This window comes from Melospiza georgiana, chromosome 31 (assembly GCF_028018845.1).
Source record: "Melospiza georgiana isolate bMelGeo1 chromosome 31, bMelGeo1.pri, whole genome shotgun sequence".
Classification (NCBI taxonomy): domain Eukaryota; kingdom Metazoa; phylum Chordata; class Aves; order Passeriformes; family Passerellidae; genus Melospiza; species Melospiza georgiana.
This window is the reverse complement of record NC_080460.1, coordinates 507,677-535,018: the sequence shown is the minus strand read 5'-3', so window position 1 is coordinate 535,018 and position 27,342 is coordinate 507,677. Positions and strand designations below refer to the sequence as shown.

Below are 27,342 nucleotides of genomic sequence, written 5' to 3'. Positions count from 1 at the left end.
TTCATAGAAATCCCACTTTTAATCATGGACAAACTGACTTTCAAGTAAAATCAACAGTTTTAAATAAAATATAAATTACCAGAGGACCTGGAAAGACCCTGTGCACGTTCTCCTCTGCTTTTCCAGTTCTCTTCACATTCCTGGAGTTTCTGGGAGGTCTCTCCACCATTATGGAACAGAAATTTGGGATTAAAAGCAGCGACTGGTGCCATTGGGAGGGTGAAAAAGGAGGAAATCCTTCTCCCTTTTCCAAGGAAAAAAAGGAGGGAGCAGAAGTGATGGAAGCAGTTTTTTATGGAAGCACAGCAGTGGATGTGAGGGATTTTCCTTCTCCATCCCAGGAGTGATTCCAGAAAGGGAAAATCACATAAAATATCCTAAAACGGGGTTTTTTTGTTTATTTTTTCTCCTGCTTTTGGAACTTTTTGTTGTCTGAAACTCCAAAGTGAGAGCAGGGATGGAATCCAGCAAGGAAAACCCAAGCTCATTCCAATCCCATTTTCCCATTTCCAATTGGGAAAATCCAATCTCAGTTAAGGGATTTCAGCCTCTCCCAAACATGGGAACTCACTCCATCCCAGGAGTGATTCCAGAAGGGAAAAATCACACAAAATATCCTAAAAGGGGTTTTTTGTTTATTTTTTCCCTGCTTTTGGAACTTCTTCTTGTTGAGACTCCCAAGTGAGAGCAGGGATGGCAATGCTGGAATCCAGCAAGGAAAACCCAAGCTCATTCCAATCCCATTTTCCCATTTCCAATTGAGAAAATCCAAACTCATTCTGGGATTTCAACCTCTCCCAAAGGTGGGAACTCAACTCTGCACATCCTCAAGTGCAACATTCCCAACAAACTCTTTTTTTTTTGGCATTTTTCCCTCATCGCCCCACTCCCCTGGAACTCCCAAGCCTGCCCGGAATTCCCAACTCCCGCTTCTCCAAAAAGGGGGCAAAAAAAAGGAGGAACCCTGAGGCAAAAATGGCTTTTTTTTCAGCGAGTGTGTGTGGGTGAAGGCTGCACCTGGAGCCCTAGGCTGGGATTTTCTGTGGGGGGAGCCCCTCGGGCAGCCACAGGGGCGGGGAGGCGGCGCCGGGCGGGAGCAGCCGGCGGTGGATGCGGCGCAGGCGGAGCAGGTAGAGCAGGATGGAGAGCAGCACCACCAGGAAGCAGGCCAGGAACAGGTAGTGGTTGTAGACGAAGGAGAAGCTCCTCCAGTGGGAGTGGATGCCACGGAAATTCTCCTGCTGGATGTCCCTGCAAGAGAGCAGAGGGACAGCGGGCATGTCTGAGAGGCAAAGTTCCTCTTCCAACCTGGTGGGAATCAGAGCTCATTGGGTGGAATAAGAAAAAAAGCACAAGTTGAGGTCTTAAAATCCACATGTTGACACTCTAAAAAGCACAAATTCCCATCCTCAAAATCCTCTCCCAAAGGCTTTTCCCAGATTTTTGATTGGATGTCCCTGGAAAAGAGCAGAGGGACAATGGGCACAGCTTAGAGGCAAAGTTTCGCTTCCAACATGGCAGGAATCAGAGCCTATTGAGTAGAATAAGCTCTAAAAAAGCACAAGCTGAGGCTCTAAAAGCCACAAGTTCCCATCCCCAAAATCCTCTCCCAAAGGTTTTTCCCAGATTTTTGGGAGGATGTCCATGGAAAAGAGCAGAAATGCTCTGGAGGCAAAATTCCAATTCCAACTGGGCTCACTGTAGGAATCAGAGCCCATTTTGAGGAACAGGATCTAAAAAGCTCTACAAACCACAAGTTGAGGCTCTAAAAACCACAAGTTCCCATTCCCAAAGTCCTCTCCCAAAGGCTTTCCCCAGATTTTGGACAGAATTTCCCTGGAAAAGAGCAGAATAACAACGGCCATGTCTTAGAGGCAAAATTCTGCTTCCAACCCAGTGGGAATCAGAGCCCATTAGGTGGAATACGCTCCAAAGAGCACAAGTTGAGGCCCCAAAAAAGCACAAGTTGAGACCCCAAAAAAGCACAAGTTGAGGCTCTAAAAATCACAAATTCCCATCCCAAAAATTATTCTCCCAAAGGCTTTTCCCAGATTCTTGCAAGGATGTCCCTGGAAAAGAGCAGGCACGCTTTCGAGGCATAATTCCACTTCCAGCTGGCCTCAGGGCAGGAATCAAGGCCCATTTTGAGGAACAGGATATAAAAAGCAGAAGTTGAGGCTCTAAAAACCACAAGCTGAGGATCTAAAAAGCACAAGCTCCCAACCCCAAAATCCTCTCCCAAAGGCTTTTCCCAGACTTTTGAGAGGATGTCCCTGGAAAAGAGCAGAGGGACAACGGGCATGTCTGAGAGGCAAAGTTCCTCTTCCAACCTGGTGGGAATCAGAGCTCATTGGGTGGAATAAGAAAAAAAGCACAAGTTGAGGTTTTAAAATCCACATGTTGACGCTCTAAAAAGCACAAATTCCCATCCTCAAAATCCTCTCCCAAAGGCTTTTCCCAGATTTCTGAGAGGATGTCCATGGAAAAGAGCAGAGGGACAACGGGCACGGCTTAGAGGGGAAGTTCTGCTTCCAACCTGGTGGGAATCAGAGCTCGTTGGGTGGAATAATCTATAAAAAGCACAAGTTGAGGCTCAAAAAAGTAAAAGTTGAGGTTCCAAAAACCACAAGTTACTCTCTCAAAGGCTTTTCCCAGATTTTTGAGAGGATGTCCCTGGAAGAGAGCAGAGGGACAACGGGCACGACTTAGAGGGAAAGTTCTGCTTCCAACCTGGTGGGAATCAGAGCTCATTGGGTGGAATAAGCTCTAAAAAAGCACAAGTTGAAGCTGTAAAACCACAAGTTCCCATCCCCAATATCCTCTCCCAAAGGCTTTTCCCAGATTTTTGAGAGAATGTCCCTGGAAAACAGCAGAGGGACAACGGGCATGTCTTAGAGGCAAAAGTCTACTGCCAGATTGGTGGGAATCACAGCTCGTTTGGGTGGAATAAGCTCTAAACCCACAAGCTGAGGCTCTAAAAGCCACAAATTCCCATTCTCAAAATCCTCTCCCAAAGGCTTTTCCCAGATTTACGAGAGGATATCCCTGGAAAAGAGCAGAGGGACAACAGCCACACTTTGGACACCAAATCCCACTTCCAACGTGGCTCTGGGCAGGAATCCAAACCCGTTTTGGGGAGGAGGCTCTAAAAACCCCAATTTCAGGGATCACCACCTCTTCCCCAGCCCACAATTCCCCTTCCCAGAGCTCTCCCGGGTCCCTGGGGTACCTGAGGGGCAGGAAGCGGGTGCGGTAGAGGATGGCCCCCAGCGTCCACTGCACCTCCTTGTCGTAGACCTGCAGCGCCGTCTTCAGGCTGCCGTAGCTCTCCGGGAAGGAAAAGCCCCGGTGGAAAACCTCGAACATCCAGGCAGACTTAAAGCACTGGAACCTGGGGAGAGCAGCCAGGAAATGTGGGGTCAGCCAGGAAATGTGGACTGAGACAGGAGAAATGGGATCAGGGACAGTGGGATCAGCCAGGAAATGTAGGGTCAGCCTGGAAATGTGGGGTCAGCCAGGAAATGTGGGGTGAGCCTGGAAATGTGGGGTGAGCCTGGAAATGTGGACTGAGCCAGGAGAAATGGGATCAGGGACAGTGGGATCAGCCAGGAAATGTGGGGTCAGGGAAATGTGGGGTCAGCCAGGAAATGTGGGGTCAGTCAGGAAATGTGGGGTCAGGGAAATGTGGGATCAGCCAGGAAATGTGGGGTCAGGGACAGTGGGATCAGTCAGGAAACATGGGATCAGCCAGAAAATGTAGGGTGAGCCTGGAAATGTGGGGTGAGCCTGGAAATGTGGGGTGAGCCTGGAAATGTGGACTGAGCCAGGAGAAATGGGATCAGGAACAGTGGGATCAGCCAGGAAATGTGGGGTCAGTCAGGAGAAATGGGATGAGGGACAGTGGGGTCAGGGAAATGTGGGATGAGCCCTGAAAAGTGGGATCAGCCAAGGACAGTGGGATCAGTCAGGAAATGTGGGGTCAGCCAGGAGAAATGGGATGAGGGACAGTGGGATCAGCCAGGAAAAATGGGATGAGGGACAGTGGGGTCAGCCTGGAAATGTGGGGTCAGTCAGGAAATGTGGGGTCAGGGACAGTGAGATCAGTCAGGAAACATGGGATCAGCCAGAAAATGTAGGGTCAGCCTGGAAATGTGGGGTGAGCCTGGAAATGTGGACTGAGCCAGGAGAAATGGGATCAGGGACAGTGGGATCAGCCAGGAAATGTGGGGTCAGTCAGGAGAAATGGGATGAGGGACAGTGGGGTCAGGGAAATGTGGGATGAGCCCTGAAAAGCGGGATCAGCCAAGGACAGTGGGATCAGTCAGGAAATGTGGGGTCAGCCTGGAAATGTGGGATCTGTCAACGATAGTGGGATCGGGCAGGAAACGTGGGGTCAGCCAGGAGAAATGGGATCTGGGACAGTGGGATCAGCCAGGAAAAATGGGATAAGGGACAGTGAGATCAAGCAGGGAAAGTGGGATCAGCCAGGAAACGTGGAATCAACCAGGAAACAAAGGATCAAGGACAATAGGATCAGGCAGGAAATGTAGGATCAGCCAGGAAAAATGGGTTCAGGGACAGTGGGGTCAGTCAGGAAACATGGGATCAGTCATCAAGGTCAGTGGGATCAGCCAGGAAAAATGGGATCAGCCAGGAAAAATGGGATCAGCCCAGAAAGATGGGATCAGGGACAGTGGGGTCAGTCGGGAAAAGTGGGATCAGGAACAGTGGGATCAGGAACAGTGGGATCAGCCAGGAAATGTGGGATCAGCCCAGGAAAATGGGATCAGGGACAGTGGGATCAGCCAGGAGAAATGGGATGAGGGACAACAAGATCAGACAGGAAAAGTGGGACCAGCCAGGAAACATGGGATCACTCAAGGACAGTGGGATCAGGCAGGAACAGTGGGATCAGCCAGGAAAAAATGGGATCAGGGAGAGTGGGATTATGCAGGAAAAATGGGATCAGGCAGGAAATGTGGGATCAGGCAGAAAACGGGATCGGGGACAGTGGGATCAGTGAAGGAGAACGGGATGAGCTCAGCTCAGTATTACAGCAATTGCAGGGCAGAATGAAACATGGAATTCTCAGCTTTTCCATGGGTTTTTCCCACTTCCAGTGGTCCCATGAAATGGAAAGGCCCTGGCAGTTCTGGGTGGGATTAAGTCAGGAATGGGCAATCAGTCAGGGAGAATGGGATAAGCTCAGCTCAGCATCCCAGCGTCCGCGGGGCACAATTAAATCTGGAATTCTCAGCTTTTCCAAGGGATTTTTTTCGCAATCCTCAGGCCTTTCCCAAGTTTTTTTCCCATTCTCAGTGATCCACCAAATGGACAGGCCTGGCAGGAGGAAGTTCCTGGCCAAAGGCAAGCCCAAAGCCCAAAGCCCAAAACCCAAAGCCCAAAGCCCAGCCCAAAGCCCAGCCCAAAGCCCAAAGCCCAAAGCCCAAAGCCCAAAGCCCAAAGCCCAGCCCAAGGCCCAAAGCCCAATGCCCAAAGCCCAGCCCAAAGCCCAAAGCCCAATGCCCAAAGCCCAAAGCCCAGCCCAAAGCCCAAAGCCCAATGCCCAAAGCCCAAAGCCAAGCCCAAAGCCCAAAGCCCAAAGCCCAAAGCCCAAAGCCCAAAGCCCAGCCCAAAGCCCAGCCCAAACCCCAAAACCCAAAGCCCAAAGCCCAAAGCCCAGCCCAAAGCCCAAAGCCCAATGCCCAAAGCCCAAAGCCCAAAGCCCAGCCCAAAGCCCAAAGCCCAAAGCCCAAAGCCCAAAGCCCAGCCCAAAGCCAAGCCCAAAGCCCAAAGCCCAAAGCCCAAAGCCCAAAGCCCAGCCCAAAGCCCAGCCCAAAGCCCAAAGCCCAAAGCCCAGCCCAAAGCCCAGCCCAAAGCCCAATGCCCAATGCCCAAAGCCCAGCCCAAAGCCAAGCCCAAAGCCCAAAGCCCAAAGCCAAGCTCAGCCCAAAGCCCAAAGCCCAAAGACCAAAGCCCAAAGCCAAGCCCAAAGCTCAGCCCAAAGCCCAAAGCCCAAAGCCCAAAGCCCAAAGCCCAAAGCCCAGCCCAAAGCCCAGCCCAAAGCCCAAAGCCCAAAGCCCAAAGCCCAGCCCAAACCCCAAAGCCCAAAGCCCAAAGCCCAAAGCCCAAAGCCCAAAGCCCAAAGCCCAAAGCCCAAAGCCCAAAGCCCAGCCCAAAGCCCAGCCCAAAGCCCAAAGCCCAAAGCCCAAAGCCCAGCCCAAAGCCCAAAGCCCAGCCCAAACCCCAAAACCCAAAGCCCAAAGCCCAAAGCCCAAAGCCCAAAGCCCAAGCCCAAAGCCCAAAGCCCAAGCCCAAAGCCCAAAGCCCAAAGCCCAAAGCCCAAGCCCAAAGCCCAAAGCCCAAAGCCCAGCCCAAAGCCCAAAGCCCAGCCCAAAGCCCAAAGCTCAGCCCAAAGCCAAGCCCAAAGCCCAAAGCCCAGCCCAAAGCCCAAAGCCCAAAGCCAAAGCCCAAAGCCCAGCCCAAGGCCCAAAGCCAAAGCCCAAAGCCCAAAGCCCAAAGCCCAAAGCCCAAAGCCCAGCCCAAAGCCCAAAGCCCAAAGCCCAGCCCAAAGCCCAAAGCCCAAAACCCAAGGCCCAGCCCAAAACCCAAGGCCCAGCCCAAGCCCACCCCGCTCACTTGAGCCGGTGCAGATCCGCGTGGGGCGCGTAGAGGCCGCGCTCGAAGCGTTCCCGCAGCACCGACCAGCGGGTGGCACAATAATCCTGCAGGGAATCAAAAAAACGGGGAAAAGGGAATGATCCCAGCGCTCCTCCCGCCTGGAGGAGGAAAATCCCACCTGAAAAAAATTCATCTGAAACGCCAAAAAACCAAAAAGTAACAGCAGATTGCAGTGCCAGCGAGGAAAATCGCAAATTTTGTGGGAATGTTTTGATCGACATTTGGAATTTGGGGTGGAATTAATGTTAAACTCTCTGGGAATATCCAGGATCCCAAATTTCATGGGAATATTTTAATTCACATTTGGAATTTGGGGTGGAATTAATGTTGAACTCTCTGGGAATATCCAGGATCCCAAATTTCATGGGAATATTTTGATGCACACTTGGAATTTGGGGCAGAATTAATGTTCAACTCTTGGAAGCTGGGGTGGAATTAATGTTAAACTCTGGGAATATCCAGCAAGGAAAATCCCAAATTTTATGGGAATGTTTTGATCCACATTTGAAATTTTGGGTGGAATTAATGCTCAACTCTTGGAATTTGGGGTGGAATTGATGTTCAACTCTTTGGGAATATCCAGGATCTCAAATTTTCAGGGAATATTTTGATCCACATTTGGAATTTGGGCTGGAACTAATGTTCAACTCTCAGGGAATATCCAGTAAGGCAAATTTCAAATTTCATGGGAATATTTTGATTCACATTTGAAATTTGGGAATTAATGTTCAATTCTTAGATTTTGGGGTGGAATTAATGTTCAACTCTTGGAATCTGAGGTGGAATTCATGTGAAACTCTTTGGGAATATCCAGCAAGGAAAATCCCAAATTCTGTGGGAATATTTTGATCCACATTTGGAATTTGGGGTGGAATTAATGTTCAACTCTCTGGGAATATCCAAGATCCCAAATTTCACAGGAATATTTTAATCCACACATGGAATTTGGGGCAGAATTAATGTTCAACTCTTGGAAGTTGGGGTGGAATTAATGTTCAACTCTGGGAATATCCAGTCAGGCAAATCCCAAATTTTATGGGAATGTTTTGATCCACATTTGAAATTTTGGGTGGAATTAATGCTCAACTCTTGGGATTTGGGATGGAGTTAATGTTAAACTCTTTGGGAATATCCAGTAAGGCAAATCTCAAATTTCATGGGAATATTTTGATCCACATTTGGAATCTGGGGTGGAATTAACATTAAACTCTCTGGGAATATGCAGTCAGGCAAATCTCAAATTTTGTGGGAATATTTTGATCCACACAAAGATATTTGCTGCAGGACTTTGGGAACAAAATCCTTGAGGATGTTATAGATTAGGAATTGATCCCTTTTTTCCCCTGCGCAGCTTTAGTGAATTTATGAATTTAGGATCTCTTTAAGCAATGCTTTGCTTCATGACTTTGGGAATAAAATCCTTATGGAGAGATGTTCTAAATTAGAAATTTATGCATGTTTTTTCACCTGTGCAGCTTCAGCAAATTTATGAATTTAGGGTCTCTTAAGGCAATGTTTCTCTGCAAGACTTTGGGAACAAAATCCTTATGGAGAGATGTTCTAAATTAGGAATTGATCCCCTTTTACACTTGTGCAGCTTTGGTGAATTTATGAATTTGGGATTTCTTAAGGAAGAGTTTTCCTGCAGGACTGTGGGAATCAAACCCTCATGGGAGCTGTTCTGAGTCAGACCTGATCCCATTTCCCCACCTGTGCAGCTTCAGTGAATTTACGAATTTGGGATCTCTTAAGGTGATGGTTTTCTGCAAGACTTTGGGAACAAAATCCTTATGGAGAGATGTTATTATTTAGAAATTGATGCCTCTTTTTTCACCTGTGCAGCTTCAGTGAATTTATGAATGTGGGATCTCTTAAAGCAATGCTTTTCTGCAGGACTTAGGGAATCAAATCCTTATGGAGAGCTGTTCTAAATTAGGAATTGATCCCCTTTTTCACTTGTGCAGCTTTGGTGAATTTATGAATTTGGGATTTCTTAAGGAAGAGTTTTCCTGCAGGACTGTGGGAATCAAACCCTCATGGAGGCCACTCTGAGTCAGGCCTGATCCCATTTCCCCACCCGTGCAGCCCTAGAGAATTTACCAATTTAGGTCTCTTAAGGCAATGTTTTCCTGCAGGACTGTGGGAATCAAACCCTCATGGGAGCTGTTCTGAGTCAGACCCGACCCCGTTTCCCCACCTGTGCAGCTCCAGTGAATTTATGAATTTGGGATCTCTTAAGGCGATGGTTTTCTGCAAGACTTTGGGAACAAAATCCTTATGGAGAGATGTTATTAATTAGAAATTTATGCCTCTTTTTTCACCTGTGCAGCTCCAGTGAATTTATGAATGTGGGATCTCTTAAAGCAATGTTTTTCTGCAGGACTTAGGGAATCAAATCCTTATGGAGAGCTGTTCTAAATTAGGAATTGATCCCCTTTTTCACTTGTGCAGCTTTGGTGAATTTATGAATTTGGGATTTCTTAAGGAAGAGTTTTCCTGCAGGACTGTGGGAATCAAACCCTCATGGGAGCTGTTCTGAGTCAGACCTGATCCCATTTCCCCACCTGTGCAGCTTCAGTGAATTTATGAATGTGGGATCTCTTAAGGCGATGGTTTTCTGCAAGACTTTGGGAACAAAATCCTTATGGAGAGATGTTATTATTTAGAAATTTATGCCTCTTTTTTCACCTGTGCAGCTTCAGTGAATTTATGAATGTGGGATCTCTTAAAGCAAAGTTTTTCTGCAGGACTTAGGGAATCAAACCCTTATGGAGAGATGTTCTAAATTAGGAATTGATCCCCTTTTTCACTTGAGCAGCTTTGGTGAATTTATGAATTTGGGATTTCTTAAGGAAGAGTTTTCCTGCAGGACTGTGGGACTCAAACCCTCATGGAGGCCATTCTGAGTCAGACCTGATCCCATTTCCCCACCCGTGCAGCCCTAGAGAATTTATCAATTTAGGGTCTCTTAAGGCAATGTTTTCCTGCAGGACTGTGGGAATCAAACCCTCATGGGAGCTGTTCTGAGTCAGACCCGACCCCGTTTCCCCACCTGTGCAGCTTCAGTGAATTTATGAATTTGGGATCTCTTAAGGCGATGGTTTTCTGCAAGACTTTGGGAACAAAATCCTTATGGAGAGATGTCATTAATTACAAATTTGTGCCTGTTTTTTCACCTGTGAAACTTTAGTGAAATTATGAATTTAGGATCTCTTAAGCCAATGTTCTTCTGCAGGACTGTGGGAATCAAACCCTCATGGAAGCCATTCTGAGTTCGACCCGATCCCATTTCCCCACCTGTGCAGCTCTGGTGAATTCATGAATGTGAGATCTCTTAAGGAAGAGTTTTCCTGCAGAACTTGGGGGATCAGTCCCTCATGAGAGCTGTTCTGAGTTAGACCTGACCCCGTTTCCCCACCTGCGCAGCTTCAGTGAATTTATGAATTTGGGATCTCTTACAGCAAAGTTTTTCTGCAGGATTTAGGGAATCAAACCCTCATGGAGAGCTGTTCTAAATTAGGAACTGATCCCCTTTTACACTTGTGCAGCTTCGGTGAATTTATCAATTTAGGGTCTCTTAAGGCAATGCTTTCCTGCAGGACTGTGGGACTCAAACCCTCATGGAGGCCACTCTGAGTCAGCCCTGTCCCCATTTCCCCACCTGTGCAGCCCTAGAGAATTTATCAATTTAGGGTCTCTTAAGGCAATGTTTTCCTGCAGGACTGTGGGACTCAAACCCTCATGGAGGCCACTCTGAGTCAGCCCTGTCCCCATCTCCCCACCTGTGCAGCCTTGGTGAACCGGGCCGCGCTGTAGTCGCCGCCCATGCGCAGCACGTCCTCGGTGCAGTAGTAGAACTCGGAGAAGCCGTAGAACTCGCTGCTCTGCAGGTGCAGGGGGGGCTGCGAGACGCCGTTCAGGGAGCTCCCGGTGCCGTTGGTTCGGTTCAGCAGCGGCCGCAGCCGCTCCCGGCACAGCTGGAAGTCGCCGGTGCCGCGCAGCTGCAGCCGCAGCCCCCGGTGCCGCAGCTCGTCCTGCGCGTCCCGCGGCAGGCACGGGTCTGGGATGGGGGCCTGAGGGCTCAGCCCGGCCTGCCTGCAGAGAGATCGGCAAAGCCTGGCTCAGCAAGGCCTGGCTCAGCAAAGCCTGGCTCAGCAAGGCCTGCCTAGCTCAGCCCAGTGCCACAGCTCATCCTGCATGTCCCGCGGCAGGCACGGGTCCGGGATGGGGGCCTGAGGGCTCAGCCCAGCCTGCCTGCAGAGAGATTGGCAAAGCCTGGCTCAGCAAGGCCTGGCTCAGCAAGGCCTGGATCAGCTCAGCCCGGTGCCGCAGCTCGTCCTGCATGTCCCGCAGCAGGCACAGGTCTGGGATGGGGGCCTGAGGGCTCTGCCTGCGGCAAGATCGGCAAGGCCTGGCTCAGCAAGGCCTGGCTCAGCTCAGCCCAGCCTGCCTAGGACAGGGAGAGAGATCAGCTAGGCACAGCTCAGCCCAACCTGCCTGGGGAGAGAGATCAGCAAAGTCTGGCTCAGCAAGGCCTGGCTCAGTTCAGCCTGGCCTGCCTAGGAAGAGAGATCGGTAAAGCCCAGCTCAGCAAAGCCTGGCTCAGCAAGGCCTGCCTGGGACAGGGAGAGAGATCAGCTAGGCCCAGCTCAGCCTGCCCACCCTGGGATAGGCAAAGAGATCAGCTAAGCCCAGCTCAGCAAGGCCTAGCTCAGCCTGGTCTGCCTGGGACAGGGAGAGAGATCAGCCAGGCCCAGCCTGCCTGCCCAGCAGCCTGGGGGACAGACTGAGCTCAGCTGGCCTCAGGCACTCCCAGGGATGGAGCAGCCACAGCTGCTCTTGGAATTCCATCCCAGCCCTCACCACCCTCATATTGGGAATTCTTCCATAAATCCAACCTAGATTTCCACTTTTTCAGCTGACTCCAACTCCTCCCCACTTCCCAGATTTTCCCTTCCCACACTGGAAGTGCTGTGATCTCTCCACACAACACCCAGGACCCTTCCCACCATTCCAGGACCACCATCCACCACCCCAGGCTGCTCCAAGGTGACCCTCCCAGGGATGGAGTGGCCACAGCTCCTCTGGGTATTCCATCCCAGCCCCTCACCACCCTCACATTGGGAATTCCTGCCTGAAATCCAACCTAAACTTCAGTTTGACTCCATTACTCCAGCTCCTGAGGAGGAATCCCTCTCCACCTCCCAGATTTTCCCATCCCACACCAGACATGCAGTGATCTCTCCACACAACATCCAGGATCATTCCTGTCTTTCCAGGACCATGACCCCAGGCTGCTCCAACCTGGCCTTGGACACTCCCAGGGATGGAGCAGTCTCAGCTCCTCTGGGAATTCCATCCCAGCCTTTCACCACCCTCACATTGGGAATTCCTTCCTGAAATCCAACCTAAACCTCAGTTTGACCCCATACTCCAATTCCTGAGGGGGAATCCATCTCCATTTCCCAGATCTTCCCTCCCCACCCAACACCCAGGACCATTCCCCCCTTTCCAGCTCCAGGCAGTCCCTCCCAGGGCTGGAGCACTCCTCCTTGCACGGCTCCCCGTACCTGTTCCTGAGCAGGCTGCTGGAGAACAGGCTCTCCTCGTAGCGCCGGCGCGCGGCGTTGCCGCCGAAGCCCAGGAAGGTGGCCACGTACACGCGGTACACGTGCTCCGTCTGGTGCGCGTCGCAGCCCAGGTTCACCTCGGCCAGCAGGCTCTTGGCCACCTCCTCCTGCAGCGGCAGAACTGGGGATCACTGCCGTGCTCCTGAACCCAAAATGAGTTTTTGGGATGCCTTGGACACCTCTAATTTCACCCCTCACCCAACTCTGCTTCCAGCACTCTGGATAAAGAATATTACCGTGGCATGGTGGAGGAAAAGATCTTGAAGATCATCAATCCAACAGCAAAATCAGGAATTATCGGGATGGTTCTGACCCTAAAAGCAATTTTTGGGATGTCTTGGACACCTCTAATTTCACCCCTCACCCAACTCTGTGCTTCCTGTACTCTGGACAAAGGATATTCCCACAGGATTGTGGAGGAAAAGATCTTGAAGATCATCAATCCAACAGCAAAATCGGAATTATTGGGATGGTTCTGATCCTAAAATGAATTTTTTGGGATATTTTGGACACCTTTAAGCTCACCCCTCACCCAACTCTGTGCTTCCTGTACTCTGGATAAAGGATATTCCCACAGGATCATGGAGTTTATTGGCTGGAAAGGATCTTGAAGATCATCAATCCAACAGCAGAATCAGGAATCACTGGGATGGTCCTGATCTGAAAATGAATTTTTTTTGATGTCTTGGACACCTTTAAGTTCACCCATTTCTTTAGTGCTTTCCTCTCCTGTCTGTGTGTCCTGTGCTCTGGATAATGGATATTCCCACAGGATTGTGGAGGTTATTGGTTGGAAAAGATCTGGAAGATCTTGAAGATCCATCAATCCAACAGTCCTGAAGAGCCACATCTGTGGTTTTAGGATGTTCCCAGGATATCTGGATATTCCCACAGGATAGTGGAGCTGATCTGCTTGGAAAAGATCCTGAAGATCTTGAAGATCATCAATCCAACAGCAAAACCAGGAATCACTGGGATGGTCCTGACCCAAAAATGAATTTTTGGGATGTCTTGGACACCTCTCATTTCACCCATCTGTTTAGTGCTTTCCTGTCTGTGCCTCCTGCCTGATCCAGCAAAATCAGAAATTACTGGGATGATCCTGACCCAGAAATGAACTTTTCTGGGCTATCTTGGAGATTTCTAATTTCACCCATCTCTTTAGTGTTTTCCTCTACTATCTGTGCTTCCTGCATTCGGATAAAGGATATTCCCACAGGATTATGGAGGTTATTGGTTGGAAAAGACCTTGAAGATCATCAATCCAACAGCAAAATCAGGAATCACTGGGATGGTCCTGATCTGAAAATGAATTTTTTGGGACATTTTGGACACCTTAAGTTCACCCCTCATCCATCTATTTAGTGCTTTCCTCTCCTGTCTGTGCTTCCTGCACAGATATTCCCATGGGATCGTGGAGGTGACCTGCTTGGAAAAGATCTTGAAGATCTTAAAGATCATCAATCCAACTGCAAAATCAGCAATCATTGCCATGATCCTGATCCAAAAATGAATTTTTTTTGATATCTTGGACACCTGTAATTTCACCCATCTCTTCCCCATCATGGATGTGTTCTGCTTGGAAAAGCTCTTGAAGATCGTCAATCCAACAGCAAAATCAGGAATCACTGGGATGGTCCCGATCTGAAAATGAATTTTTTGGGACATTTTGGACACCTTAAGTTCACCCCTCATCCATCTCTTTAGTGTTTTCCTCTCCTGTCTGTGCTTCCTGCACAGATATTCCCATGGGATCATGGAGGTGACCTGCTTGGAAAAGATCTTGAAGATCTTAAAGATCATCAATCCAACTGCAAAATCAGGAATCATTGGGATGGTTCTGATCCTAAAATGAATTTTTCTGGATGTCTTGGACATTTCTAATTTCACCCCTCACCCATCTCTTCTGTGCTTTCCTCTCCTGTCTGGGCTTCCTGCACTCTGGATGAAGGATATTCCCACGGGATCATGGAGGTGATGTGGTTGGAAAAGATCTTGAAGATCATAAAGATCATCAATCCAACAGTCCTGAAGAGCCACATCCATGGTTTTGGGATATTCCCAGGATATCTGGATATTCCCATGGGATTGTGGAGGTGTTCTCATTGGAAAAGATCTTAAAGATCATCAATCCAACTGCAAAATCAGGAATCATTGGGATGGTCCTGATCTGAAAATGAATTTTTTGGGACATTTTGGACACCTTAAGTTCACCCCTCATCCATCTCTTTAGCGCTCTCCTCTCCTGTCTGTGCTTCCTGCACAGATATTCCCATGGGATCGTGGAGGTGACCTGCTTGGAAAAGATCTTGAAGATCTTAAAGATCATCAATCCAACTGCAAAATCAGGAATCACTGCGATGATCCTGATCCAAAAATGAATTTTTTTTTGATATCTTGGACATCTCTAATTTCACCCATCTCTTCCCCATCATGGATGTGATCTGCTTGGAAAAGATCTTGAAGATCGTCAATCCAACATTCCTGAGGAGCCACATCCATGGTTTTGGGATATTCCCAGGAATCAGAACTCCACTCTGCCCTGGGCAGATTTCCCAATGTTTTCCAGCCCTTTATAATCCAGATATTTCAGGAGTTTTCCTCAGGGATGATCATCTCCCACATTATTTGGAAAACCCAAGATTATTTCAGAGGGAGAGCAAAATTTTCCTTGGGAATTATCATCTCTCTCATATTTTTTGTTAAGAAATAGAATTACTCCATAGGAAGAGCAAAAAAAAAAAAAAAAAGGATTTTTCCTTGGGAATTATCATCTTTCCCATTTTATTTGTGGAATCCAAGATTATTTCATAAGGAGAGCAAAATTGAGGAGTTTTCCTTGGGAATTATCATCTCTCTCATATTTTTTGTTAAGAAATAGAATTACTCCATAGGAAGAGCAAAAAAAAAATAAAAAGGATTTTTCCTTGGGAATTATCATCTTTCCCATTTTATTTGTGGAATCCAAGATTATTTCATAAGGAGAGCAAAATTGAGGAGTTTTCCTTGGGAATTATCATATTTCCCATTTTATTTGGAAAATCCAAGATTATTTCAGAGAGGGAACAAAATAAAAAAAGTGGTTTTTTTGGGAAGGATCACTTCCCACATCATTTTGACAAAGATCACTTCACAGGGACAGCAAAATCTGGAATTTCAGATCCCTGGCCCTGCAAAGCCCAGGAATTGCTTCTGAGGAGCCTGGAATTTTCCTCCCCCATGGAAAAATGTGGATTGTGGCTGCTGAATTCAGTGCTTCACTTCCTCCCCTCTCATTCTTGATTCCCAGGACAGAATTCCATGACCAAAATTCCCATTTTATTACCATTTATGCTCAGATAAAACCACCCCACAGGCAGGAATTTTCATCCCCGTTTTCCCAGCTGATATTTGACTGGATCTGCTCTGGAGCTGAATGTCCAGATTTTAATAATTCCATTCCAAATCAATTAATTCCATTCCAAATCAATAATTCCATTCCAAATTAATAATTCCATTCCATTCCAAATAATTTCTGTTAATTAAAACGGAGGAATTGGGGAATTAATTAGGGAAACATCATCCCACAGGATTTAAAAACTCAATTTATCCATTATTAGAACAGAGCCAAACGTGGGGATTTGATGCTGTTTTTCCTTTAGATTATTCTCAATTAATTTCAGCTTGAAAAATTCAAGAATTTCTCCAGAACTCAGTGAAACTGGAGCAATTTATGATCAGTTTGGGACAAAGCAATGCTATGATATAATTCCATTTCTCCCAAAAATTAAAGGAAAAAGCCATTTTTATGGAAGGCTTTTTATGGGAACCACCAAGAATTTTTGGGTTTTAAGCTCCAGGATGCGAATTTTGGCATTTAAGGGATTTTAAACTGTCCAGGAAGATTAAAAACGAAGGATTGATGCAGGATTTGAGTGACGGGAATGAAAAAAAACAAATTCTATTGGGAATGGGATGGGGTGGGGATGGGGATGGGGTGGGATGGGATGGGATGGAATCCATGGGATGGGATGGGATGGGATCCATGGGATGGGATCATGGGATCCATGGGATGGGATGGGATGGGATGGCATCCATGGAATGGGATGGGATCAGTGGGATAGGATGGGATCCATGGGATGGGATCCAGGGGATGGGATGGAATCCATGGGACCCATGAGATGGAATGGGATGGGATGGGATCCATGAGACAGGATAGGATTCATGGGATGGGATGGGATGGGATGGGATGGGATGGGATGGGATGGGATGGGATGGGATGGGATGGGATGGGATGGGATGGGATGGTGTGGAGATGGGATGGGATGGGATGGGATGGGATGGGATGGGATGGGATGGTGTGGAGATGGGATCCGTGGGATGGGATGGGGTGGGATGGGATCCATGAGATGGGACAGGAAGGGATCCATGGGACTGATGGGATGGGATCCATGGGATGGGATGGGATCCATGGGATGGGATCCATGGGATGGGACAGGAAGGGATCCATGGGACCGATGGGATGGGATGAGATGGGATGGGATCCATGGGAGGGGATGGAATCCATTGGACCCATGAAATGGAATGGGATGGGATGGGATCTTTGAGATGGGATGGGATCCATGGGATGGGAGGGGATGGGATGGGATGGGATCCATAGGACTCATGAGATGGGATCCATGGGATGGGATGGGATCCATAAGATGGGACAGGATGGGATCCATGGGACTGATGGGATGGGATGAAATCCATGGGATGGGATGGAATCCATGGGATGGGATGGGATGGGATGGGATGGGATGGGATGGGATGGGATGGGATGGGATGGGATGGGATGGGATGGGATGGGATGGGATGGGATGGGATGGGATGGGATGGAGGACTCCAAAGGATGGGAAAGTAAGGAAAAGGAGCTGAAATGAGCCCTGGAAGGGGGAGGCCAGGCAAGGCTTACACTTTGGGGCACCTCGTAGGCGATCTGTGTGGAGACCCCGCCCATGTCCAGGATCCCCACGGTTCTCTTGCGGAAAATGGGATCGTGGTGCTCGCTGCCAGGGACCTCCACCACAGCTTCATCCTCTGGAAAAAATGGGAAAAATTGATGGGAAATAGGTTAAAATCCCTGTGTTTGCTGCCAGGGACCTGCACCTCCAGCACAGCTTCATCCTCTGGGAAAAATTCATGGGAAATAGGTTAAAATCAATGGGAAACACAGAAAAATCCATGGGAATTAAGTTAAAATCAATGGGAAACAGAAAAATCCATGGAAAATAGGTTAAAATCAATGTGAAACACAGAAAAATCCATGGGAATAGGTTAAAATTATTTTCCATTGGGGAAAATCAATTTCCATTTTTCCACTGATTTCCATTTCCACAGGGCAACAATTAGTGGGAAACTGGGAAAAATCAATGGGAAACTGGGAAAAATCCCTTTGCTCGCTGCCCAGGACCTGCACCTCTACCACTGCCTCGTCCTCTGGGAAAATGGGAAAAGTCAATGGGAAAAATGGGAAAAATCCATGGGAAAATGGGAAAAATCACTGGGGAAAAGGGAAAAATCAGTGGGCCACAGGGAAAACTCCTGGGGATCCAGGCAGGGAGGAGCTGCTGCCTGTGGCTGTCAAAGCTCCAGGTGGGAGTGGAGCCAACCCAACCCTGCAGCAGCTGCCAACATCTGGCTGGAACTGCTTCCCAACATCTGGAAGTGCAATTCCCATTGCTGGAACTGGATCCCAACATCTGGAAGTGCAACTCCCATGGGTGGAATTGCATCCCAACATCTGGAAGTGGAACTCCCATGGCTGGAATTGGATCCCAACATCTGGCTGGAATTACATTCCAACCTCTGGAAGTGCAGCTCCTATGGCTGGAATTACATCCTAACATCTGGAAGTGCAATTCCCATGGCTGGAACTGCTTCCTAACATCTGGCTGGAATTGCATCCCAACATCTGGAAGTGGAAGTCCCATGGCTGGAATTGCTTTCCAATATCTGGCTGGAATTACATTCCAACATCTGGAAATTCAATTCCCATGGCTGGAACTGCTTCCCAACATCTGGCAGTGCAACTCCCATGGCTGGAATTGCATCCCAACACCTGGAAATTCAATTCCCATGGCTGGAATTTAATCCCAACATCTGGCTGGAACTGCATCCCAACATCTGGAAACGCAACTCCCATGGCTGGAACTGCTTCCCAACATCTGGCTGGAATTGGATGCCAACATCTGGAAGTGGAACTCCCATGGCTGGAATTGCTTCCCAACATCTGGAAATTAAATTCCCATGGCTGGAACTGCTTCCCAACATCTGGCTGGAATTGCATCCCAACATCTGGAAACGCAACGTTTGCCATGGCTGGAACTGCACCCCAACATCTGGAAATTAAATTCCCATGGCTGGAACTGCTTCCCAACATCTGGAGATGCAATTCCCATCCCAACATCTGGAATTGCACCCCCTGGAGCCCCCAGCCCCCCTCAGGTCCTCACCATCGTCCGTGTGCTCGAATCTCCCCAGGACAAAGTTGATCCCAATCCATGCATAGACTCCTGCAGGGGGAAATGAAACACATCTGGAATTGCAGGATGATAAACTCCAAAGCAGATTGAAACATTTAATTTATTGCTCATTTTTATTTTATAAAGTCATACAAGTTAAACATTCCTGGGAAATCCTTCATTGCTGAGAATCATTCCTGGGAAATCATTAATTAATCAGGGATTCCTGATGATTTTCCCCTCTGCCAGGTCAATGCCATGACAAAATTCCTGGAATTCCTGGCTGAATGAATGAAACACACTTTGATGTGTGAAATCCAGGGAAGAATTGAAGGGAATGAAATTTGAAAGGGATTTGAAGGTTCTGGTGATCAAACCAAAACATCTCTGCTTTTAAATCATCTCATCCTGCAAAGTTCCTTCCACCAGGAATGTTGGGATTTATCCTTCCCTCCCTTGAGAGGAAATGGATTCAGTGCCATTCAATTCTCAGGGAGAATCAGCAAAGATTTGGCCAATCAGGATCTGAAAATGCAACAAAACCACCCCAAATCTTCCCTTGAAATTCCTAAATATTTTCCAGTAATAAAAATATCCCAAAGCATCCCTTTGAAAGCCGAAATATTTTCCAGATTCAATTCCATTAGAAGAAATCCTAAATATTTTCCAGATTGAATTCCAGTAATTCTTCAGGGATAATCAGCAAACATTTGGCCAATCAGGATTTGAAAAAGCAACAAAAACACCCCAAATCTTCCCTTGGAAACCCCAAATATTCTCCAGATTCAGTTCCATTAGAAGAAATCCTAAATATTTCCCAGATTGAATTCCAGTAAATTTTCACGGATAATCAGGAAATATTTGGCCCATCAGGAGGCCAGAGGAACAAAGGAATATTCCAGAAGAACAACGAAATATTCTTTTCCTGAGGAATGAAGGTTCTCAAGCAAAGCAGGATTTGAAAAAGCAACCAAAATTCCCTAAATAATCTCTTGGAATTCCCCAATATTTTCCAGATTCAATTCCATTAGAAGAAATCCTAAATATTTTCCAGATTCAATTCCAGTAATTCTTCAGGGATAATCAGCAAACATTTGGCCAATCAGGATTTGAAAAAGCAACAAAAACACCCCAAATCTTCCCTTGGAAACCCCAAATATTCTCCAGATTCAGTTCCATTAGAAGAAATCCTAAATATTTCACAGATTGAATTCCAGTAAATTTTCAGGGATAATCAGCAAAGATTTGGCCCATCATGAGGCCAGAGGAACAAAGGAATATTCCAGAAGAACAAAGAAATATTCTTTTCCTGAGGAATGAAGGCTCTCAAGCACAGCAGGATTTGAAAAAGCAACCAAAATTCCCTAAATAATCTCTTGGAAATCCCCAATATTTTCTAGACTCAATTCCATTAGAGGAAATCCTAAATATTTTCCAGATTGAAGTCCAGTAAATTTTCAGGGATAATCAGCAAAGATTTGGCCCATCAGGATTTGAAAAAGCAACAAAAACACCCCAAATCTTCCCTTGGAAACCCCAAATATTCTCCAGAATCAGTTCCATTAGAAGAAATCCTAAATATTTCACAGACTGAATTCCAGTAAATTTTCAGGGATAATCAGCAAAGATTTGGCCCATCATGAGGCCAGAGGAACAAAGGAATATTCCGGAGGAACAAAGAAATATTCCTTTCCTGAGGAACAAAGGCTCTCAAGAAAAGCAGGATTTGAAAAACCAATAAAAATGCCCCAAATAATCCCTTGGAAATCCCAAATATTTTCCAGATTGAATTCCAGTAAATTTTCAGGAATAATCAGCAAAGATTTGGCCAATCAGGATTTGAAAAAGCAACAAAAACACCCCAAATCTTCCCTTGAAATTCCTATATATTTTACAGATTCAGTTCCATTAGAGGAAATCCTAAATATTTTCCACATTGAATTCCAGTAAATTGTAAATTTTCAGGGACAATCAGCAAAGATTTGGCCCCTCAGGAACTCCAGAGCTCCTGAGGAACAAAGGCTCTCAAGCAAGGCAGGATTTGAAAAACCAATAAAAATACCCCAAATAATCCCCTGGAATTCCTAAATATTTTCCAGATTGAATTCCAGTAAATTTTCAGGGATAATCAGCAAATATCTGACCCATCAGGAGCTCCAGAGGAACAAAGGAATATTCCAGAGGAACAAAGGAATATTCCAGAGGAAGGAACAAAGGAATATTCCTCTCCTGAGGAATAAAGGCTCTCAAGCAAAGCAGGGTTTGAATAACCAATAAAAATACCCCAAATCATCCCTTGGAAATCCCAAATATTTCCCAGTCACTCTCCCAAGGCTCCCCTACCTTCCTGCTTGCCAGAAATCACCTCAGCGTGGGAGTCAGAGAAGAGGAAATCAAAGTGCACGGGGATGTCTGTGAGCAGATCCTCCAGGATGGCTTTCTGCTGGCTGCAAAATTCCACAAAAAAATTGGATTAAAGCAATCCCAAAAAACCTGGAGCTGTTCCATGCTGGAAATATCCTTTATCCAGAGCCTCTGGAGTGCAGGAAGCAGAGTCAGGAGAGGAAATCATGGAGAAATTCCATGTTTGTGCCAGTACCTGGCTTGATTTCCATCATGACCTTTTCCTGCTGCTGTCCCAAGGAAAATCCTCTCCCTCCTGCCCCATTCCAGACTTCAACTCCTGCAAACCAATCCCAAAGAAACCTGGAGCTCTTCCACCTGGAAATTTCCCTTATCCAGCCACTTTGAAGTGCAGGAAGCACAGTTTGGAGAGGAAATCATGGAGAAAATCCAAGTTTGTGCCAGCACCTTGTTTGACTTAGATCACCACCTTTTCCTGTTGCTGTCCTGTGGAAAATCCTCTCCTTCCTGTCCCATTTGTGACTTACACTCCTGCAAACCAATCCCAAAAATCCCCTCGAGTTCTTCCACACTCACAACATGGAAATATCCCTTATCCAGCCACTTTGGAGTGCAGAGTTAGGAGAGGAAATCATGGAGAAATTCCATGTTTCTCCCAGCACCTGGTTTGTTTTTCATCACCACCTTTTCCTGTTCCTGTCCCATGGACAAACCTCTCTCTCCTGCCCCATTTCAGATGTGAGCTCTACAAATATCCCAACAAACCAATCCCAAAGAAAACTGAAGTTCTTCCACACTCACAAGGTGGAAACGTCCTTTATTCACACCCTTTGGAGTGCAGGAAGCACAGTCAGGAGAGGAGGAGCACAGTCAGGAGAGGAGATCATGGAGAAATTCCATGTTTCTCCCAGCACCTGGCTTGATTTTCATCACAATGATTTTCCTGTTGCTGTCCCATGGAAAATCCTCTCCCTCCTGTCCCATTTGTGACTCAAACTCCTGCAAACTGATCCCAAAAATCCCCTGGAGTTCTTCCACACTCACAACAGGGAAATATCCTTTATCCAGCCACGTTTCAGTGCAAGAAGCAAGGTTAGGAGAAAGCCTGAAGAAATTCCATGTTTCTCCCAGCACCAGGCTTGATTTTCACCACAATGAATTTCCTGCTGCTGTCCCATGGAAAATCCTCTCCCTCCTGTCCCATTTGTGACTCAAACTCCTGCAAACCAACCCCAAAAATCCCTGGAGCTGTTCCATGCTGGAAATATCCTTTAACCAGCTACTCATGGGGCACAGAGTTAGGAGAAGAAACCATGGAGGAATTCCCACATGGAGCTGACTTTTCCCAGTGTCTGGCTTGATTTTCATCACCACCTTTTCCTGTTGCTGTCCCATGGAAAATCCTCTCCTTCCTGCCCCATTTGTGACTTACACTCCAGCAAACCAATCCCAAAAATCCCTCGACTTCTTCCACACTCACAACAGGGAAATATCCTTTATCCAGCCACGTTTCAGTGCAGGAACCAGAGTCAGGAGAGGAGATCATGGAGAAATTCCATGTTTCTCCCAGCACCAGGCTTGATTTTCACCACAATGATTTTCCTGTTGCTGTCCCATGGAAAATCCTCTCCCTCCTGCCCCATTTGTGACTCAAACTCCTGCAAACCAGTCCCAAAAAACCCCTGGAGTTCTTCCACACTCACGACAGGGAAATACCCTTTACCCAGCCACTCTGGAGTGCAGGAAGCAGAGCTGGGATCCAGCTGGAATTCCCAAAAAGCAAAGCAGGGAATCGCTCACCTCTCGGGCAGGATCCTCATGCCAGCAGTGCACAGGATGTACAGAGGAGTCTCCTTGTGCTTGGAGCGGGGCACGTGCTCGGCAGCGAAGCTCAGCAGGGGCGAGATGTAATCACTGACCTTGTCGGGAGAGCCGGCAAACTCCGAAATTCCTGCAGAACACAAAGGGGGGAGAGGAACAGCTGCAGCTGCAGCACTGCCTGGGACACGCTGAGCAGGGGTGGTGAGTGTGTGGGGTGCCCCAATGAAGGCAGGAATGACGAACCTGAGCCATGCCCTCAGAAGGCTGATTCATTGTTGTATTATATTACACTATATTACATTATATTATATTACATTTATATTGTATCGTATCATATGACATTATATCAGATGACACTATATGATTGACATATTATATATTATATTATATTATATTATATTATATTATATTATATTATATTATATTATATTATATTATATTATATTATATTATATTATATTATATTATATTATATTATATTATATTGCATTGCATTATACTACCCTATATTATATCACATTATATATCATATTATATATAATATCATATCATATCATATCATATCATATCATATCATATCATATATCATATTATATTATATTATATTACGTTATATTATATTGCATTGCATTATACTACCCTATATTATATTGTGTTATATATCACATTATCTATAATATCATATTATATCATATAATATCATATTGTATATAATATCATATTATGCTGTACTAAATTATACTAAAAAACACTATATTCATATATTATATGATATATATAGTATATATAGCATACTAATCATAATATATATTATATGATATATATAGTATATATAGCATACAATTATAGAATATATTATGTATATATAATATATATATAGCATACTATTCATACTATATACTATCTACAGAAAGGATACTTACAGAATGTTAAAAAGATAATAACAAAAGCTGTTATGTTATGTTATGTTATGTTATGTTATGTTATGTTATGTTATGTTATGTTATGTTATGTTATAGAATGCTACACTAAACTATACTAAAGAATAGTATACTATTCATCTATTATATTATATATAGTATAAATAGTATATAGTATACTATTATATATTATATATATACTATAGTATAAAATATATATATTATACTTTTATATATATACTATAGTATACAGTATATATATATACTATATATATAGCATACTATTATATATGTTATATATATACTATAGTATATAATATATATATTATACTCATATATATACTATAGTATACAGTATATATATACCATATACTATATATATAGCATACTATTATATATGTTATATATATTTTATATATATTATATATATATATATATAGTATACTATTCATACTATATATCAATAGCACCTTTTCCTGTTCCTGTCCCATGGACAAACCTCTCCCTCCTGCCCCATTTCAGATTTGAGCTCTACAAATATCCCTACAAACCAATCCCAAAGACACCTTGAACTCTCTTCCACCCTCACAACATGGAAATATCCTTTATCCAGCCACTTTGCAGCACAGGAATCAAAGTTAGGAGAAAAAAAATCATGGAGAAATTCCACGTTTTTGCCAGTACCTGGTTTGATTTTCATCACCACGGGTTTCCTGGAGCTGTCCCTCATCTGCTGGATGTCCAGCAGGTCCTTGGGGTTGCCGTTGTGCCGGGGCCAGCAGTACACGAACACCCTGGAGCCGCTGCTGCCACAATCCACCACGATGCCGTAGCTCAGGTTGGGGTTCCCGGTGTCCGTGGCCTCCGTGTCCCTCACCCTGGCCAGGTACCTGGGCAAAATGGGAATTGCTGCAGGGAATTTGGCTCCCTGTATGTCAGAACCCAGGAAATTCCTCTGGCTGCCCCGGGTGATTCCAGACCCTGGCAGGGGGCTCAGAGACCTTGGCACGGAGTCACAAACACCTGAGCCTTTGATTTCAGCCCATGGAAACAATTCCCAACTTTGGGTGAGGAGTTACAAGCCACAAGGGTTTGAGTAGAATGACAGTGAATTTGGCACTGGGTGAAAAAGTAGTATTTTGGGGTTTTTATAATGGGGGTTCAAGAGGCAAGATGGAGGAATCTGGGCATGTCCAGCCTTTCTCCTTTTTCTTCTTCTCGTCCTCCATCCTCTGCTGTGATGGTGACACTTCTGGATTGGTTTAGACCAGAGACAGACTGTCTAACACAGGGGATAGGTACTGGAAAATTATTGTAAATAAAGCACAGGTAGTTCTCAGTATAAAAAGGCAACACCACCCCAAGGGCAGGGACTGTGCCACAACCCGACCTGCTGGACAGATCTCAGCAGGTCAGAGACAGAATGGAACAGATAAGAGAAAATAAACAACCTTGAGAATGAGAGCCAAGCTCCTGTGGAAGCTCCGGTCCCAGGAGCTGGACTTGCTGTGAAACAGGAGCAGAGCAGCGTTTCCCCTTTCCTCAAAAGCTCCATTTCATTCTTTTCTATGAAATTCTTTCCCTTTTTTCCAGGGAATACTTTCCCTCTTTTCCCATGGAATTCCCTCCCCTCTCACCTGTGGAATTTCCCTTCCGGGGTACGGTGCTTGCCACGGATCAGGAGCAGAGCAGCCTTTCCCCATTCCTTGTTTCCCGTGGAATTCTGTGCCCTCTCACGTGTGGAATTTTCCTTCCCAGCCACAGATCAGGAGCAGGTAGCAGAGCAGCATTTCCCCACTCCCTATTCCCTGTTTTCCATGGAATTCCCTCCTCTCTCACCTCTGGAATTTCCTGTCCCAGAGCTTGCCCCGCACCACCAGCAGGGAGCAGAGCAGCATTTCCCCATTCCCATGGAATTCCCTCTCCTCACCTGTGGAATTTCCCATCCCGGTTCCTATCCCGGATCACCAGCAGGGAGCAGAGCAGCATTTCCCCATTCCCATGGAATTCCCTCTCCTCACCTGCGGAATTTCCCGTCCCGGTGCTTCCCCCGCACCACCAGCAGGGAGCAGAGCAGCAATTCCCCATTCCCGAGGATTCCCTCACCTGTGGAATTTCCCGTCGCGGTGCTTCCCCCGCACCACCAGCAGGGAGCAGAGCAGCAGCGCCGCCGCGGCCGCGGCCGCCCCCAGGAGCAGCAGCTGCCGCAGGGACGCGTTCAGGACGCGGGGACAGCCCACGGGGGAGAGGCTGAAGTGCCACGAGGCGGGAGCAGGCACGAGATGCTGATCCTGGAACGCCAAGGGAGAAACGAGCGGATTGAGGGATGGGTTTGGTGCTAAAAGCAGGGAAAATTCTGCCTGGAGGGTGGGGAGGGGCTGGGATGGGATTCTGAAGTGTGGGAGTGCCTGGGAGTGAGGCTGAGGGGGATGGAAGGATCCCATGGGATTTGCTGACTTTGGGGCTGAGGAGGATGGAAGGATCCCATGGGATTTGCTGGGTTTGGGGCTGAGGAGGATCCCATGGGATTTGCTGGGTTTGGGGCTGAGGAGGATCCCATGGGATTTGCTGGCTTTGGGGCTGAGGAGGATCCATGGGATTTGCTGGCTTTGGGGCTGAGGAGGATGGAAGGATCCCCTGGGATTTGCTGGGTTTGGGGCTAAGGAGGATGGAAGGATCCCCTGGGATTTGCTGGGTTTGGGGCTGAGGAGGATGGAAGGATCCCCTGGGATTTGCTGGTTTGGGGCTGAGGAGGATGGAAGGATCCCCTGGGATTTTGCTGGCTTTGGAGCTGCAGCTCCTTTTTATCTCCTGGCTTTCTTTCGAAGTCTCAGGAAAAATTATGGGCAGAAAAGAGGGAAAAGCCTGGCTTGTGATTCAGGGAATGGAAATCTGGGAATGATCCTGGAGAAATCTGATCCTGGAGAACCTCAGGGCAGTTCCCCAGGGCCTGAAGGGGCTCCAGGAGAGCTGGAAAGGGGACAAAGGATGGAGGGATGGGACACTGGGAATGGCTTCCACTGCCAGAGAGCAGGGATGGATGGGATATTAGGAAGGAATTCCTGCCTGGGAGAGTGGGGAGGGGCTGGGATGGAATTCCCAGGGAGCTGTGGCTGCCCCTTTTGCTGTGGATTGAGAGCACTCAGGACACCATTCCCACGCTGGAATTCCTGATTAGGTTCCCTGTCCTTCCCACAGTTCCTCTGGGATCCTTACCTGCCCATTTTGGGATGGGGCAGCAGCAGGAGCTGTGGAGCCTCAGCCAGTGACCTCGGAGGGACCAGGAACAGCTGAGCACCCCTGGGCCATCCCTGCTCTGCTCCTGAGGGAAAAGCAAGGCAGCTGATTCCCTGGGACATCCCATCCCTTCCCTTCCCTTCCCTTCCCTTCCCTTCCCTTCCCTTCCCTTCCCTTCCCTTCCCTTCCCTTACCCTTCCCTTCCCT

The 27,342-nt window shown here is 46.9% G+C and overlaps 1 protein-coding gene across 1 annotated transcript; it reads right to left on the bottom strand.

Moving 5' to 3' along the window:
- On the bottom strand, window positions 1–27,122 carry ENTPD4 (ectonucleoside triphosphate diphosphohydrolase 4). The gene is given in 13 exon segments (XM_058042307.1): window positions 1–1,251; window positions 3,230–3,391; window positions 6,640–6,725; window positions 10,464–10,776; window positions 12,252–12,418; window positions 17,245–17,369; window positions 18,785–18,844; window positions 21,137–21,240; window positions 22,958–23,108; window positions 24,583–24,788; window positions 26,005–26,170; window positions 26,173–26,189; window positions 27,115–27,122. Coding segments are annotated over 13 exon segments (1,791 nt in total). The 3' UTR covers window positions 1–1,025.
- Between the last annotated feature and the right edge of the window lie 220 nt (window positions 27,123–27,342).